Genomic DNA, 18,040 nt, shown 5'->3' with positions numbered 1-18,040 from the left:
AGACTCAAATTACTAAAATTAGAAATTTAAATGGAGACAATATCGATTCTATCAAAAAAAGGATTATAAAAGAGTAGTATAAAGAATTAACTGTTCAACAAATTGGAAAAACTAGATGAAATGGCGGATTCCTAGAAGCAAAACCTACTAACACTAAATCATGAAGAAGTAGAAAATCTGAGTAGACCTACAACTAGTAAGGAGATTGAATCAGTAATCAAAAATCTCCAAACAGGGCTTCCCTGGTGGCGCAGTGGTTGAGAATCTGCCTGCCAATGCAGGGGACATGGGTTCGAGCCCTGGTCTGGGAAGATCCCACATGCCACAGAGCAACTGGGCCCGTGAGCCACAATTACTGAGCCTGCGCGTCTGGAGCCTGTGCTCCGCAACAAGAGAGGCTGTGATGGTGAGAGGCCCGCGCACCGCGATGAAGAGTGGTCCCCACTTGCTGCAACTAGAGAAAGCCCTCGCACAGAAACGAAGACTCAACACAGTCATAAATAAATAAATAAATAAATAAAAGAATGTGAATTTCTTAAAAAAAAAAAAAAAAAAATCTCCAAACAAAGAAAAGCCCTAGCCCTGAACCTGATGGCTTCACTGGCAAATTCTACCAAACATTTAAAGAAGAACTAATATCTATCTTTCTCAAACTTTTCTAAAAACTGGAAGAGGATGGAACATTTGCTAACCCATTCTGAGGTCAGCATTATTCTGATACCAAAGCCAGATGAAGACACTACACGAAAACTACAGACCAACGACCCTTTTGAACACTGATATAAAAATCCTCAACAAAATATTAGCAAACTGAATTTAGCAGTATATAAAAAGGATTATACTCCATGACTAAGTGGGATTTATTCCTGGAATGTAAGGATGGTTTAACATTCAAAAATCAATCAATGCTATTATACAGCACAAAAAGAGCATGAAAGAAAAAAGAAAAACAATCATCTCAACTGAGGCTGAAAAGAGCATGTAGCAAAATGTGACACCCTTTTATGATAAAAACACACAAAAAGCTAGGAAAAGAAGAAAACTACTCAACATAATAAAAGGTATATAGAAAAAACCCACAGCAAACATCATACTCAATGGTGAAAGACTGAGAGCATCTCCTCTAAGATCAGGAAAAAGGATTCCCACTTACAACACTTCTATTGAACAGAGTACTGGAAGTTCTAGCTAGAACAATTAGGCAAAAAAAAGAAATTAAAGGCATCCAAATTGAAAAGGAAGATGTAAAATTATCACTGTTCACAGATGATATGATCATACACATTCTTTAGCAATAAAGAATGGATTCAGGGACTTCCCTCGTGGCGCAGTGGGTAAGACCCCATGCTCCCAATGCAGGCACCCCAGGTTTGATCCCTGGTCAGGGAACTAGATCCCATGTGCATGCTGCAACTAAGAGTTTACATGTCACAACTAAGGAGCCCGCCTGCCGCAACTAAGACCCAGTGCAACCAAATAAATAACTAAATAAATATTTTAAAAAAAATGTATCTCCACCCTCCTGGGTTTGAGCTGGAGAAATTAAAAAAAAAAAAAAAAAAAGAATGGATTCAGCAAAGTATCAGAATACAAAGTTAACACAGAAAATTTAATTGCATCTCTACATACACTAATAATAAATGATCTGAAAAGGAAATTGTGAAAACAATTCCATCTACAATAGTATCAAGAAGAATAAAATACTTAAGATGTAACTTAACCGAAGAAGTAAAAGAATTGTACAATGAAAACTAAAAAACACTGCTGAAAGAAACTGAAGATGACACAAATAAATGGAAATATATCCCATGCTCATGGACTGAAAAACTTAATACTGTTAAGATGTCAATATTACTCAAAGTGATCCACAGATTCAAATGTAATCCCTATCAAAATCCCAATAACATTTTTTTTGCATAAATAGAAAAACCCACCCTAAAATTCATATAGAATCTCAAGGGACTACAAATAACCAAAACAATCTTGAAAAAGGGGGACAGAGGAGGACTTACACTCTGTGATTTCAAAACTTTCTACAAAGCTACAGTAATCAAAACAGTGTGGTATTGGCATAAAGAGAGACATATATAGACTGATGGAATAGAATAGAGAACCCAGAAATAAACCCTCACATATATGGTCAAATGACTTTTGACAAGACAATTCAATGGGGAAAAGATTGTCTTTTCAACAAATGATGCTGGGAAAACTGGATATCCACATGCAAAAAGAATGAAGTTGGACCCTTACCTAACACTATATACAAGAATTAACTTGTAAGGGATCTAAGACCTAAATGTAAGACCTAAAACGATAAAACTCTTAGAAGAAAACATGTGGCAAAAGCTTCATGACACTGGATTTGGTAATGATTTCTTGGTTTATGACACCAAAGACACAGGCAATAAAAGAAAAGTAGACAAATCAGACTTTGTGAAAATTTAAAAATCTTGTGCCTGAAAAGACACAAAGGACTATCAACAGAATAAGAAGGCAACCCACAGAATGAGAAAAAATATTTGCAAATCATATATCTGACAAAGGATTAATATCCAGAATATATAGAGAATCTCTAAAACTCAGTAAAGAAAAAAACAAAAAGTCCAATTTAAAAATGGGCAAAGGACTTAAATAGACCTTTCCCCAAAGAAGATACAGAAGTAGCCAATAAGCACATGAAGATGCTCAACATCATTAATCATTAGGAAAATGCAAATCAAAATTACAATGAGATATCATCAGGATGGTTACTATCAAAAACCAGAAAATAACAAATGTTGGTGACAATGTGGAGAAACTAGAACACTTGTACACTGTTGGTGGGAATGCAAAATGGTACCTCCACTGTGGTAAAACGGTGTGGCAGTTCCTCAAAAAATTAAACAGAATTACCATATGATCCAGCAATTCCATTTCTGGGTGTATACTCAAAAGAAATGGAAGCAGGGTCTCAAAGAGATATTTGTACACCCATGTTCAAATAAATAATATAAAAACTGTTCATAGCAGCATTATTCACTATAGCTAAAATGTGGATTCAGCCCAAGTGTCCATTGAAAGATGAGGGGAAAAGCAAAATGTGGTATAAATAAAATGGGATATTATTCAGCCTTAAAAAGGAAGGAAATTCTGACACATGCTACAACACAGATGAACCTTGAGGATATTATGCTAAGTGAAATATGCTAGTCACAAAAAAGACAAATACTGTATAATTCCACTTAACATGAGATACCTGGAGTAATAAAAATTATAGAGACATGAAGTAGAATGGTAGTTGCCAGGGGTCGGGGAGTGAAATGGTGAGTTATTGTTTAATGAGTACAGCGTTTCACTTTTATAAGATTATGTATAATAGTCCCAAACTAGAAACAACCCAAATTTTGACAAGTAGAGACAGGTTGAATAAATTATGCTGTCTCCATAAAATGGGAAATCAAGCAGCTGTAAAAGCAAAGGAAAGGGATGCTGCCTATGTAATGATATGAAAATAATCACTGTATTTTATATAATTTTATATAATATTAAGGGAAAGAAGCAAGGTGTTGAATACTGTATTTATTTTGATACTTTTTGTGAAGGTAGGAGGATAAAATACATTTATATGTGTTTGTTGTGATATAAGTCAACTCTGGAAGGCTACACTAGAAACTGTTAATAGTAGCTCCCGTTTGTGTGGGGAAAGGGTGTGAACTGGACAGATGGAAAACAGCACTTGGACATCTTTCACTACACATATAAATAAGAACCATGTGAACAGATTATTAATTCCAAAAAATGTCCCAATCTTACAAGCTTAGTATATAATTTACATGTTTTACTAATAAATCGACTACAAAATCCTTTATAATCTTACCTGCAAACTAGCCACATAAGAATCCTCACAATTTACGTAATGTCCTAACATGGCATGTTGTGCTCGTAATTCATTATCCCTTATTCTTTCATGCAGATGGGTAATTTGTTGCTTCTGCCTGCAAAACATAAGTTGAGGTACCACATTATAAAAAATATACTTTTCTAAGTGATAATTAAAAGCAGAACTTTCAGTATTCTAATTTGGCATAAGAGTTAAAAGTATGATCAATCTTAAAATTCATAATAGGAAATCTTTTTAAACCACAGTACCATGAGATATGTTAAATACAGAAAAAGTTTATACTGTAGAGTACTTCTGACACTTTATAGAACATAATCTTTTGTAGAATACTCTTCTTAGATTCTAACAAAGTCATGCTTTGCTCTCTTTCTTCTTGTTGCCTAACATAAAAACTGTTTCAATCTCAGTCTGGAATGTCTTTACCTTAATATTATTATTTCCATTTGTCCAAATTCTGTTCAACACTTAATACCAATTGAAGCTTCTGAAAATTTCATTGTCTGGGTGAGAGGTATTTTTATAAATATCATCTAGCTCAACTGCTGTACTATACCTGCCTCTTATCTACAACATCCAGGTTGCATGGTCTACACATAAACATCACCAACGATGGAGAACTCACATGGTGGCAGATTTGCATCTCTGGATAGCTCTGAAATTTCATTTTAATATAACCTCATGCTGGAACCAGACACACTGAAGTTCAAGTATTTCCTCAGTGGATCATAGCTTATTTTAATCAAATTATTTAACTTTTGTGAATATGTATCCTTAAACATTTGAAAACCATTATGTGCCAAGCAACATGCTAAGACCTTTATGTATTATCATTAAACTTCAAAAATTTAATAACAAGTCTCATACTAAGGTTATGAGAGACAGAGTGAGAGCAAGAGAGAGCAAGAGCTCGTGCTTTCAAGGAATAATAAGGATACATGTGGGTAAACAAATAGCTTGATGTTTTCCAAAGTTACTTACAAAATAACTTTTGGAGCAAGTTCAGACTGCATCAAAGAGCTTGTTCTATTCAGAGCTGTTTTTATTTGTTTTTCAGATATGTTATCCTTTAAGAACATCCACACAAAACATCAAACAGGAAACAGATAAGTTAGGAGAGATTAGTCACATGGTAATTTTCAAATAATGTAAAACTTTACAAAGAAAACTAAACTTCCTCTTCCAGCCAAGATGGAGTAACAGGAACCAGTTTTGCCCTTCCCCTTGACATAATTACAAAATGGAACAAAATACAGGTAAGAAAGACTCTCAAGACACTGGACAACAGGCAATTAGTCACCGTGACTTCTGGGAGGTGGACAACAAATTATGTGAGTCCTAAGATTGCCAGAGATTACCATTTTAAGCCTAAGCCTCTGAACAGGGAAAGTGACCTCTCTGAGTTGAAAACACAAAGCTGGTAATCTGGAGAAACCAAGGCAGCTAGAGTTCACAGTGCAGAGCCACCCTTGAGTATTCAGTTGAGTGTTAACTAACGAATGCGTGAAGAAACTACTTTAAGTGGGGAGGGGGGGGTTGTGGGGTGGGGGTGGGGGATATGTTAGCCAAAAAGATTAGAAGAAACAGTGCCTGAGGCTCACATGGGGCCCGGAATTGTGCCTGTTCCCAAATGCCAGAGTGGAAAACTTCATAATTTACAGGGTATCAGTTAGCAGCAATTTCCAACTGAGGGCAATTTGGGGCTCAGAACAAAGCGCAAAAATACAAAAATAACTGCTTCCCTGGTGGCGCTGTGGTTAAGAATCCGCCTGCCAATGCAGGGGACACGGGTTCAAGCCCTGGTCCGGGAAGATCCCACATGCCGCGGAGCAACTAAGCCCGTGCGCCACAACTACGGAGCCTGCGCTCTAGAGCCCACACGCCACAACCACCGAGCCCGAGTGCCACAACTACTGAAGCCCGCACACCTAGAGCCCATGCTCCACAACAAGAGAAGCCACCACAATGAGAAGCCCGTGCACCGCAACAAAGAGTAGCCCCTGCTCGCTGCAACTAGAGAAAGCCCGCGTGCAGCAACAAGACCCAACGCAGCCAAAAATAAAAATAAACAAAATAAATAAATTAAAAAAAAAAAAGAATACAAAAATATGTAACATCCAAAACAAGTTAAAATTCATAATGCCTGGCACCTCAAAGAAGCAGGAAAATATGACCCACAATAAGGTGAACAGCCAATCAACTGAAAGTGAGCTAGAACTGACACAAATGACAGAATTAATAGTGAAGGACACTAAATCAATTATTGTAACTATTTTCATATGTTCAAGAAACTAGAAGAAAGACATAATATGTTAAGCAGAGACATGGAAGACATAAATATTATCCTGAATGGGATTAGGGCAGATTAGAATTTGCAGAAGAAAAGATTAGGGAATTTGAAGACATACCAATAGAAATTATCCAAAAAGAAACAGAAAAAAAAGACAAATAAATGAAACAAAACAAAAACTCAGAGAATCAATGAGTTGTGGATTTCTTTAAAAGGCCAAATATATGTGTAATTAGAATCCCTATAGGGGAGGTGAGGGGAGGAGGAATGAGCAAGAAAAAGTATTTGTAGAAAACTGGCCAAATTTTTTCCAAATCTGCTGAGAATGACACACCCACAGATCCAAGAAGACCAAAGAACCCAAAGCACAAATAACAAAAAGAAAACTAAACCAAGGAACATCCTAATCAAATGACTTAAAATCAGTGATAAAGAGAATATCCTAACAGTAGTCAGAGGAAGAACGGTAAATGCGTTTAGGGAGTATAGCCTGAAAATACTCCCAAAGTATATTAAGAGGATGCTTTTACATTTAAAGGCAGACCTTGGAGATATTGCAGGTTAGGTTCCAGACCGCGGCAATAAACTGAATATTGCAAGAAAGCCAGTCACACGAAATTTTTGGTTTCCCAGTGCATATAAAAGTTATATTTACATTATACTGTAATCTATTGCGTAATAGTATGTCTAAAAAAAAAATGTCCATACCTTAATTTAAAAATATTTTATTACTAAAAAATGCTATCATTTGAGCCTTCAGCAATGTATATGTCTCTCATTTAATTACATGTGGAAGTAAAATCACATTATAATTTTGCTAGGTAAACTTTTAAAATCAGTGGTGGATTCTTTGGTATAGTGTGGATTTTTTTTTAATGGAATTCATATTAAATGTCCTTCTAACTCATCTGCTTTAGAAGCTAGGACTTACCATATTTCTAAAGCAAGGCCTAAGTGTACATATCATGGTTATTAAAAGTTATTAAAATTCCAACTTCACAGATATGATCAATTAACATATGGGAGTTTGCTCATGGCAATTTGCAGAACATCTTTTACTTTGAGATGGACCCCATAATGCAAGAGTCATATTTATTCTCCATCACAAGTGTTTAAGTAAGGTTTGGTTATTTTTATCCGCTTATCTGAGTATTTAAATACAGTTTCAATAGTTTGTTTCTATCTATTTTGGTTGTTTACACCTAGGTATATAGCTTTATAAAATCAATTTCTAAATCTATTTTGTTTCAAGGCCAACTGCTACACTGTGTGAAATTTGATTCTGACACTGAACACCTTAAGTTAGCATCAGACTCCACAGCTTTAAGGGCATGATCCCCAACAAGAAAGCCTCACTTCAGATGCCAGACTCAAGTGGGATCCCCAGGCCATCCACACTTCTAACCAAATGGCTACAAATCTGGGGAGTTCCCAGAGTTTTTATTATTGAATTTCATTGTGTGGGCAAGATTGATTAAATCACTGAACTCAATCTCCAGCCTCCTCCTCTCCCTGGAGGTTGGACTGGCTCAAAAGTCCCAACCCTCTGATCACAGGGTTGGTCTCTATGGTAAATAGCCCCCATCCTGAAGCTGCTATGCAGGGCCCAAGAATCACCTCATTAGCATAAATGCAGGTGTGTTCCACCGCTCATGAATAAAAAAGACATTCTAAAGATTTACAGTCTCCTTTCCAAGAACCAGAAACAATGGCTAGTCAGATTCTCTATTATTGGACAAGATCTTAAGAAGATTTGTAGATACTATATTGTAAATTGCCAAGTAATGACAAAATGAGAATTCTCCTCTATACTGCCAGTATCATTTACTAATAGCATTAACTCAGCTGTCACCACAGAGGGTATAGGGTTTTCTCTCTGAATCAGGCTCCAGTGCACTGATTTACCCCTACATTTTATCTGTTCAATTCAGCGGCACAGGCTATGCAATTTCTAAGTGTAAACCATCCTAAGAACTACTAGTATCAGCAACAGCATAGGTTAACCAACAACCTTAACCTCTTTTTCATTAAAATGAGGCTATTTCCTCTGCATGAATATTTAGTGAGTACCTACTATGAGTAATAAAATGTACATGAACCTGTCTCTTCTGTGAAGAGATCAAAGTCGACTGAGGAAAGACAAGCACGTAAACATAACTATTACATATAAAAAACATGTATAATGTGGCTCCTATTTGCTGAGGGCAACTATGCATCAGACAGTATTAGCGCTTTTTACATACATTTATTCATTTAATCCTCATGCTGTACAACTAGGTGGGAGAGGAGAGTTGCCTAGAAGAGTGATCTTCAAAAACCTCATTTTTTGCTTAAGTGGTGAAACTCCTTGTACCCAGGCAGATGAGAAAATCAATATGCAAAAGGTCAAGTACCCTATTCAGAATTACCTAAATGGTTAGTGTCAAATATAAAGCATTAGAAACCAGGTTTCCTCCTTTTTTTCTGAGTTGTTTTTGAAATTAACCTATTTGCTTTTTCTCACAAGATGGGGAACACTTAAGAACAGTTTCTTTTTTTTTTAATTAAAAAAAAATTTTTACTTTATTTTGGAGTATAGTTGATTAACAATGTTATGTTAGTTTCAGGTATACAGCAAAGTGATTCAGTTATACATATAAATGTATCTATTCATTTTCAAATTCTTTTTCCATTTAGGTTATTACAGAATACTGAGCAGAGTTCCCTGTGCTATACAGTAGGTCCTTGTTGGTTATCTATTTTAAATATAGCAGTGTGTACATGTCAATCCCAAACTGCCAATCTATCCCTCCCCCCCAACCCTTCCCCACTGGTAACCATAAGAAGAACAGTTTCTATAGCAGTTATTTTTCCTTACCTTTTGATCTGTTTTGACCTAATTATCCAAAATCTACGAAAGCTATATGCATTGTAAAAAAAAAAAAAAAAAAACCACATTTTTCTCATGTAATCATGAATAACTTGATATTTGCAGAAATAATATCCAGAATACAATTTTTAGTTAAGTGACTTAAAAGGTATCATCACCCACACTGTATTCCAAAGTAGAAAAGTTCAGCATCTTTACTCTCAGTTCCATCCAGGAAGAAACTAAATCCTGTCAATTCTGTCTCTGAAATAGTCTCTGCATGTGTTATCACCATTTTAAAGGCCATTAGTCTAATCTGGTTCCTGGAAAAAAGATATACTATAATTTTGTTCTAATTTTCATCACTATATGTGTTATAAAGATCTTTATATATGAACATTTTTACTTTTAAATTCTGGTCATGTTGCTTGAGAAACAGGAGTTGCTACTTTTTCTTCCTCTGTTTTATATAATGTCAAATGCATTAATCATCAAAAACTTTATAATAAGCATGTAAAATATCAAAGATTATTTAAGACACTGGGTGTGGTAGATTGTTTACAAAAACTTCCACAAGTATTCCCTTCCCTGTATTACTTATACTCCTTTATGATGTGATTTTGCTGTTCCTACTGTCCACAGGTGAAGTCTCCTGGCCTTGTGACCAATAAGAACATAGTGGAAGTGATTTTTTTTTTTTTTTAAGCAGACTTTATTTTTTAGAGAAGTTTTAGGTTCACAGAGAAATTAAGCTAAGGGTACAGAGATTCCCCATAGGGACTTTGTGCCAGTTCTGAGCCTAAGCTCCAAGAGAACGCGTGTGCTTCATTTTCTCTTTGAACTTCACCCTATGAACAAACCCTGGTTAGCATACTGGAGGATGACAGACCCCCATGGAGCATACAGACCATCCAGGTTAAGGCTAGCCTAGGCCAGCCAACTCCTACTTTACAATGTGGCTACCACAGATCCATAAATGAGACTAGATAAAGAATCGGCCAAAAATGGGCAGAAGACCTAAATAGACAATTCTCCAAAGAAGACATACAGATGGCCAAAAGGTACATGAAAAGATGCTCAACGCTGCTAATTATTAGAGAAATGCAAATCAAAACTACAATGAGATACCACCTCACACCAGTCAGAATGGCCATCATCAAAATGTCTACAAATAATAAATGCTAGAAAGTGTGTGGAGAAAAGGAAACCCTCTTACACTGTTGGTGGGAATGTAAATTGGTACAGCCACCATGGAGAACAGTATGAAGGTTCCTTAAAAAACTAAAAATAGAGAGCTACCATATGATCCTGCAATCCCACTCCTGGGTATATATCCAGAGAAAACGATAACCTGAAAAGACACATGCACCCCGATGTTCACTGCAGCACTATTTACAACAGCCAAGACATGGAAACAACCTAAATGTCCATTGACAGATGAATGGATAAAGAGGACGTGGTACATATATACCATGGAATATTACTCAGCCATAAAAAAGAATGAAATAAAGACAACTGCAGCAACATGGATGGACCTAGAGATTATTATACGAAGTGAAGTAAGTCAGACAGACAAAGACAAATATCATATGATATCACTTACATGTGGAATCTAAAAAAAATAATACAAATGAACTTATTTACAAAACAGAAATAGACTCACAGACATAGAAAACAAACTTATGGCTACCAAAGGGGAAAGATGGGGGAAAGGGATAAATTAGAAACTTGGGAGTAAATACACACACTACTATATATAAAATAGATAAACAACAAGAACCTACTGTATAGCACAGGGAACTATACTCAATATTTTATAATAACCTATATGGAAAAAGAATCTGAAAAAGTATATATATATATATATATATATATATATAGAAAACTGAGTCACTTTGCTGCATACCTGAAACTAACACAACATTGTAAATCAACTATACTTCCATAAAAAAATTTTTTTTAATTAAAAAACAGAATTGGCCAACTGAGCAACTTGAATGATTTTGGATTATTTCCTTAGTATCCTTCTATATATACAAAATTGACAAATATAAATATATTTTAATAGATTACATCAATAATTATCTGCATTTCTTACTGCCATAGACTGAATGTTGTGACATACACCACCCACCGCCCCCCCCAAATTCACACATTAAATCCTAATGCCCAATGTGTGGTATAGGAGGTAGAGGGCCTTTGGGAGGTGACTAGGTCATGAGGACAGAATCCTCATGAATGCAATTAGTGCCATTACAAAAGAAGCTCCAGAGAACTCCCTTGCCCCTTTCACCATGGGAGGTTACAGCAAGAAGACAGCCATCTATGAATCAGGAGGTTGGCTCTCACCAGACATTGAATCTGCCGGTGCCTTGGGACTTCCCAGCTTCCAGAAGTGGGAAAAATAAATATTTGTTGTCTATAAGCTACCCAGTCTATGGTATTTTATTATAGCAGCCCAAATGAACTAAGACACTTATTAACTTATACCCAATAGAATGGTATAATGGTGTTCAAAAAATAATAAAAGCCAAGTGATTCTGATTGAGGGCAAGTCTATTCATATTAATGAAACTCTGAATTTTGGTGTGTTTAAAAATGGTATTAATTTCAAGTCTATACAATGAGTTAAATTATTTAAGTGTTCAAAATACATATCCAACAGGGTCTATAATTATTTATACATAAAATTCACTTATACTAGAAGTATCTAATATTTTAAAATAGGCTTTTCATAAAATCAATTATAACTATCTCCTACAATCTTCATTCATTTATCAAGCATGGAAGTATCAAGCACTAAGTACATGTACTACGTGCCAGGCTCTGTTCAAGATGTTGAGAACACAGTGGAGAATAAGGAAGCCCAGATGTCTATGCTCTAGTTTATATTCCAGCAGATCTTGCTTAACACTGCTAAGTTTCTAAGCAAAATCTTTTGAAATTTCAACTATTAAATATATTTAAAGGTTTGAATTAGGATTTAATTTTAAAGCTAAAATATCTACTACTTTATCCCATATAAGCACATGAAAATAAGTAGTAACTAGCACTGATTAAGAAAAAATGCCTCCTCAAACTATTTCCCAATTACCATGATATGCAACATGTTTAACTATCCCAAAAGTATACATAAATGATGTAGAACCAATATAGATCATAAATAATTAAGTAATAATTAAGTATTTGCTGGGAATAATCAGGAGACTATTAAGTTTAAAAAAAATATTTTTCAGAGCTTTGGTACTGAAATAGGCAAAATTTTGGAAATGTCTCCCAAAATTTTCAAAATTCTTATCTGTAGGTCATTTAATTTTAAACATTCATGATTTTCATACTTTCTGTGCTATCAGATCTAACATACATTAGTTAAAGGAAACTACCACTTTAAAGTAGCTTTCCAATTTGATAGTTCCCAAGTATAAAACACAAAGACACTAGCTTTGATAGTTCATCAGCATTGCAGCTAACTTGTTACACGTACAAAAAAGATGGAGAGGAGTTTCCAAATAATGAGTTACCCTCATGTAAATGGGAGGATGGTAGAAAACAGACACAGATAGATAGATAGATAAATAGATAGATAGATAGATAGGCAGATAAACCAACTGACCCTCAGTTCTGATAGTGGTTCTTAAAAGTACTGGGATTGGGGATGGACAGACATGAGACATCAGTGTACTTGTAAGGTTCTATTTCTTAAACTCTAAGCAGTGGGTACAAAGATATTTGTTTTATTAAACTACATTTCTGCATGCCTGAAATATTTAGTAATTAAAAAATAAAAAAAGACTCACCGATCAATTACAATTTCTTTCTGCCTTAGTAGTCCTTCTTTTATTTTCAGCACTGATTCCCACTTACTGAAATCTTGATAGCCAGGAGGTGAATAACTTTGATGAGATGATCCAGTCAAAACCTGCACAAACATGTTTACACTATTAGTATACTAAAAGTGGCTAAAGGGAATATTTATATGTCACCTTGTATTTTCCCAGTGATTTTCATTTAAAAAAAATAGAGAACTGTCCATTTGATTTTTTTAAAAAACCATCTTAAATCACACCTGTGAATACAACATAACTTGAAGAATTTCAAGGAAGTACTAAAGTAAATGTACAAATCTAATGAAGAATTGGTGACAACAGAACATTATTATAATACTATATGTAAGATCCTGTTCTCATTATCTTGTGGAAGCTTTCTGGAAATAAGAAATTAATCATTGCCTAAGGAAGGAGTACAATAAAAGAACATACCAAGGCTAGACTGTACAAGCATTACCAGAAGGGTTTCCACAAGGGAATAAAAATAGTATCTGTAGCATTCAGACTTCAAATTGTCACTCATCACATCAACCTTTAATTACACTGAAATTTCAAAAGCTAAAATATTTTCACAAAGTAGTAAATATATCCATAGAAAATGACTATTAAGCAGATAATCTAGATGATTACTGGTCTCCAGTGTTTATTATATCATTTAGAAAAAAATCGATTTAGACTTTAAGAAAAATTTAAGATATTTAAAACAAATAATAACAAAACCCAATACAGCAGATATCCTCAAATTTCTATCATTGAAACAAAATCAAAATTTTACTACTGGTGGTACTGGTTGAACTGTGTCCCTTCAAAAAGATGTTGAAGTCCTAACCCCCAATACCTCAGAATGTAGCCTCATTTGGAAACAGGGACTTCACAGATACAGTCAAGATGAAGTCATTAGACTGATGCAAAAGGGGAAATCTGAATGCAGACATGCACACAGAAGACTATGTAAAGAGATACAGAGAGAACACCATGTGAAGATGAAAACCAGAGATTGGAGTGATACATCTACACGCAAAGGAACACAACAAGATTGCCAGAAAACCACTAGAAACAGGCCTGAAACAGATTTTTCTTCACAGCCCTCAGAAGGAACTAACTTTGCTGACACCTTGATTTTGGACTTCTAACCTCCAGCACTGTGAGGCAATAAATATCTGTTGTTTAAGCTACCTTGTTTGTGTCCTTTGTTATGGTAGCTCTAGGAAATTGGTAAATTTCCAATACAATTGGTAAATCAAATAGGAAAATAAATTCCTTGGCAAGCTAAGAGATGCTATATAAACACCACAAAGCAACTTCAGGAGAATTCAAATGTGCAGCAATATTTTTTATCCTTTGTTTTCCAAAGATGCTACTGACAAGACCTACTTCTGAATAAACCACTAACTGGGTGACATCAACTAGTCCTAGATTAAACCTTTAAATTAAGATGATTGCCAAGTAATACTAGGACAGGATGCTTCAGGCAGCACAAAGACAGCACAAGGTGATCAGACTAAGAAGCGTAGAAACTAGATAACAGGGTACATAACTTTGTCAGATGGTCACATATTTGGAGTCTAAGTGACACACAGGGTTATAGAAACAGGTTAGTCAGAGATCTGGTCTTTGAATTTCACTCTTTCTCTTGCCCAATATACAGCTCAGGCTGATACTGGGCCAGTATGCACCAGTACAGATATATTAGTTGTAGCAGTACTGAAGTACTTTCACTGTGGTTGAACACTAGCTGCTGCCCAAACCCAATCCTCAGAACTTTCCATCGTCCAACAAATAAAGAGTTACTCCTGGCGTAAAAAGGGGCCCTCTGGACACTACTTACGGCATCCTTCCTGATTGGTTGGTTTCTACTAGTCAGCCCCTCAAACTTCCCCCGTCTCAACACTCCCTACCAGCTTATATTTAGTTGGCAGAGCTAGGATTCAAATATAGTTGGCAGCCCAACAAAAGAGCACCGCACTGTCTCACTCTTTCTACTATGGCCCAGTTGACCAAGAGGTATTTCAAATTTCATAGCATCACAGCAACTGGAATAAATGTTTGAAAGTAACTGCTCTTAAAAACCAAGAGAAGATTAAGCACTATAAACAATATTGTTGATATTAAGAGAAAGTCTCTGCTTATTGCAACTCCATGTTACTTAATGACTATCAGTTTAACAGGTACTCGTTTCATGAAATTTATTTTGTCAAACTGTAGCTCAAACAGGAATTCATTAAAACTGGTAAAAAAAAAAGCAAGACAAAAGACCATATCAATAATTCCAAAACTCAGCATAAGATGTGGAAATTATCAGAATGATATGGTGAACCATTTGTGCTATAATTTATAATACTAAATATTTAATTTATTTGTAGAATAAAAGTGAATATATATTTTATTTATATATTGAGTTATATATTAATATCCTGATAACAGGTTACAGATATTTTAAATGTTGGTTTTTGTATATTGTTACCATGCCTAACAAAAAACTTCTAAGATAGCTTGAGGATCTATGGTATCCTCTTCCAAAACTTTATAAAAGATTCCTTCACTGCTGATTACCACAAATCAGGAATGACCTATACCATAGTATTTTAAGCTATGCTTTACCTTATACATCTTGTACCTATTTCAATAAGACAAGTGCCTAGACAATAGATGATGATCTTTTCAAGAAGACATTAACTATTCTATTCTTCCACCAGTCATCTGCTAAAATTTTTCCCATGGCTGACAACTTAAGGAAAAGCCTTTTCTTGTTTTAGAAAACTTCCTGGCATCAAGAAAGAGGGAGTAAAGAGAAGAAAAAAGTAGGTCTGCAAGACAAAAGCAAACAACAGTACTACTTGGTTTATAGCACCTGAGTCACTGACAGGATGGACTGCTGAAGTACTTGCCAGATACATCCAGTGAATATATGTAAAACAAAACATGAAACTTTATTCTTCTGATTTGTAGCTCCCTTAACCTAAACCCTTTAGAAAACAAAAATTGACCCATAAAACTGAGCAAGCAGGAAGAAAGGAAAGGAAGTCTTTCTCTGTAATTAAGATGCAATAAACAATTACCAAATCAGCAGCATGGCAGTCTTCCCACGAAACTTTAATCCTGATTCATAGAAGTAGTTTAAAAAGGAGAAAGAATCCTGACACACAACCAAATGCTGCAGGTGGAGTTACACGTAATTTTAAAAACCTGTTTATATCTGCCTATCACTGAAAATGACAATTATGGAAACATGTTACCTTTTAAGGCTTTTGTAATGAGGCCATAGGGCATGCTATACTAAATGAAGTTATAGAACACAATTTGAATTACCTAGCAAGAGTTATTAAAATCATATTGTGACATCTCAAATAGCAAGGCAGCTACTGTACCTTTATGATTTTGCATAGTATATAAACAATGCTGTACTACTAAAGATATACAGAAAAGAAACAACTGATGAAATTTTATTTTTATTATAATTTATAGCAAATTGGAAGTTTGTATCCTTTGACCAACATCTCCCCATTTCCCTACCCTCTACCCTCTGGTAACCACCATTCTAGTTTCTGTTTCTATGAGTTTGGCATTTTTAGATGCCACATATAAGGGACATCATACAGTATTTTTCTTTCTCTGACTTATTTCATTTGGTCAACTAACTTCCAAAGGGGCAAAGCTGATTCAATGGGGAACTGAATTTGGTATCTAATCAAAAGAAGTGAAAACGTATGTCTACAAAAACCTGAAGGCAAATGTTTAATCACCCAAAACTGGAAACAAACCATTAACTGATAAATGGATAAACAAACCGTGCTACATCCACAAAATGCAATACTAACTCAACAAAAACAAAATATATACTAACCATGGGCCTATACTTTATTTTTCTCTCTACCTCACAGTAGGACTGAGGGGAAATGAAGGCCTTGCCTGCTGGGGGAGAATATGTAAGTACTCAAAGATGCTCTGTAGATGATACAATGCACTATCTCGGCTATAATTTCCTATCTATTCTTCACTACGGTGCTATCCTACATAGGCAAATAATTGAGAGATAAATGACCAGATGAAGTAAATACCGTACACCAAGAATGCAAAAACAGAGTTGGAAATGAAGGGTAGCACAATATGCTACCCCAAAATACGACTGTAGGAGCTCAGGACACGCCACCATAATTAATGACATATTAATTATTTTGAGCTGTAGGCACTTGAAAATGAGCAAATGCAGGGAGAGGCTTTTTCTGAACTCTACTCTCTGCCTAAAGACAGATCCTCCCAAAGGAACTCAACTGTCATAAATCCCCTCCCTGGGAGTTTCATCAATCAGGGAGGATTGGCTCTTATCACAGGAAAGGAGACTAGAAGCAGACATTGCACCCAGACAAACTTTCCCACAGGAGGTTATCATCTCTCCTATCTATTCTTCTAAGGGCCTATTCAACTCTCCTAAAAATCATCTATTCTCCCCTGAGAGGCCTGCATCCCTCCTCTGCTTTTCCTGAACTGAGTGGTATTTAATCATGAATTCTAAAGCCACCTCTCTGAGTTCCTCATTTTTCCCTGAGTATCTTCCATTTGCACACAAGGTATATAGGTTAATAAACTTCTATTTGTTTTTTTCTTGTAATCTATCTTTTATTACAGCAGTCTCAGCTAAGAACTAAGAATGGTAGAGGGAAAATTATTTGTCCTCCCCTATAACAATTACAAGCTGGTTCTTAAGAGTTGTCAATACTTAAGAAGAACAAAGAAGCCTTCTATTAAGATGGGACAATGCTGCTTCCAAATATGAAAAAGAAGAAAGTATTTCATATTCAAATAACCTCTCCCCTATAACCATTAGTAACACATTTTTATCCCAAGTAGTTAGAAAGCAATTAAGAATTTCTGTTCAATAAAATCATAATTGGTCATGAGAGGAATACCATTTTGTGGCAGAATTTCAAGTCATCAGTCATGTTTCTACTTGACCATAACCAATATAAGTAATCAAGGAGAATATAATTTAAACATATGAATATATAATTTATATTTATAGCTTGTAAATAATAAAACTGTAACCAGATATGAACATGAAATCTAAAAGATAATTATAAAGGCATATAACTGTGAGCTAACTTCAAGCACGGAACAGAAAGGACATCATCAAAGTAATGAATATTTCAAAATCTGTACAGCAAAACAAGGGCAACTTTTACAAGTAAACATTTTTCATA

The 18,040-nt window shown here is 35.2% G+C and overlaps 1 protein-coding gene across 9 annotated transcripts in view; it reads right to left on the bottom strand.

The window, feature by feature from the left end:
* The window catches only part of CEP85L (centrosomal protein 85L), a 217,855-nt gene that overhangs the window by 62,858 nt on the left and 136,957 nt on the right, over positions 1 to 18,040 (bottom strand). For all 9 annotated transcript variants that reach the window (XM_082406137.1, XM_082406138.1, XM_082406139.1 and 6 more), the window contains 2 exons: positions 12,813 to 12,934; positions 3,857 to 3,974 (listed from right to left, as the gene is read on the bottom strand). In XM_082406137.1, coding sequence (XP_082262263.1) covers positions 3,857 to 3,974; positions 12,813 to 12,934 — 240 coding nt within the window. The remainder of the gene's footprint in view (positions 1 to 3,856; positions 3,975 to 12,812; positions 12,935 to 18,040) is intronic.

This window comes from Balaenoptera borealis (assembly GCF_965194805.1).
Source record: "Balaenoptera borealis genome assembly, chromosome: 9".
Classification (NCBI taxonomy): Eukaryota; Metazoa; Chordata; class Mammalia; order Artiodactyla; family Balaenopteridae; genus Balaenoptera; species Balaenoptera borealis.
Note: the sequence above shows the minus strand (reverse complement) of the source record. Positions and strands in the feature narration are given on the sequence as shown.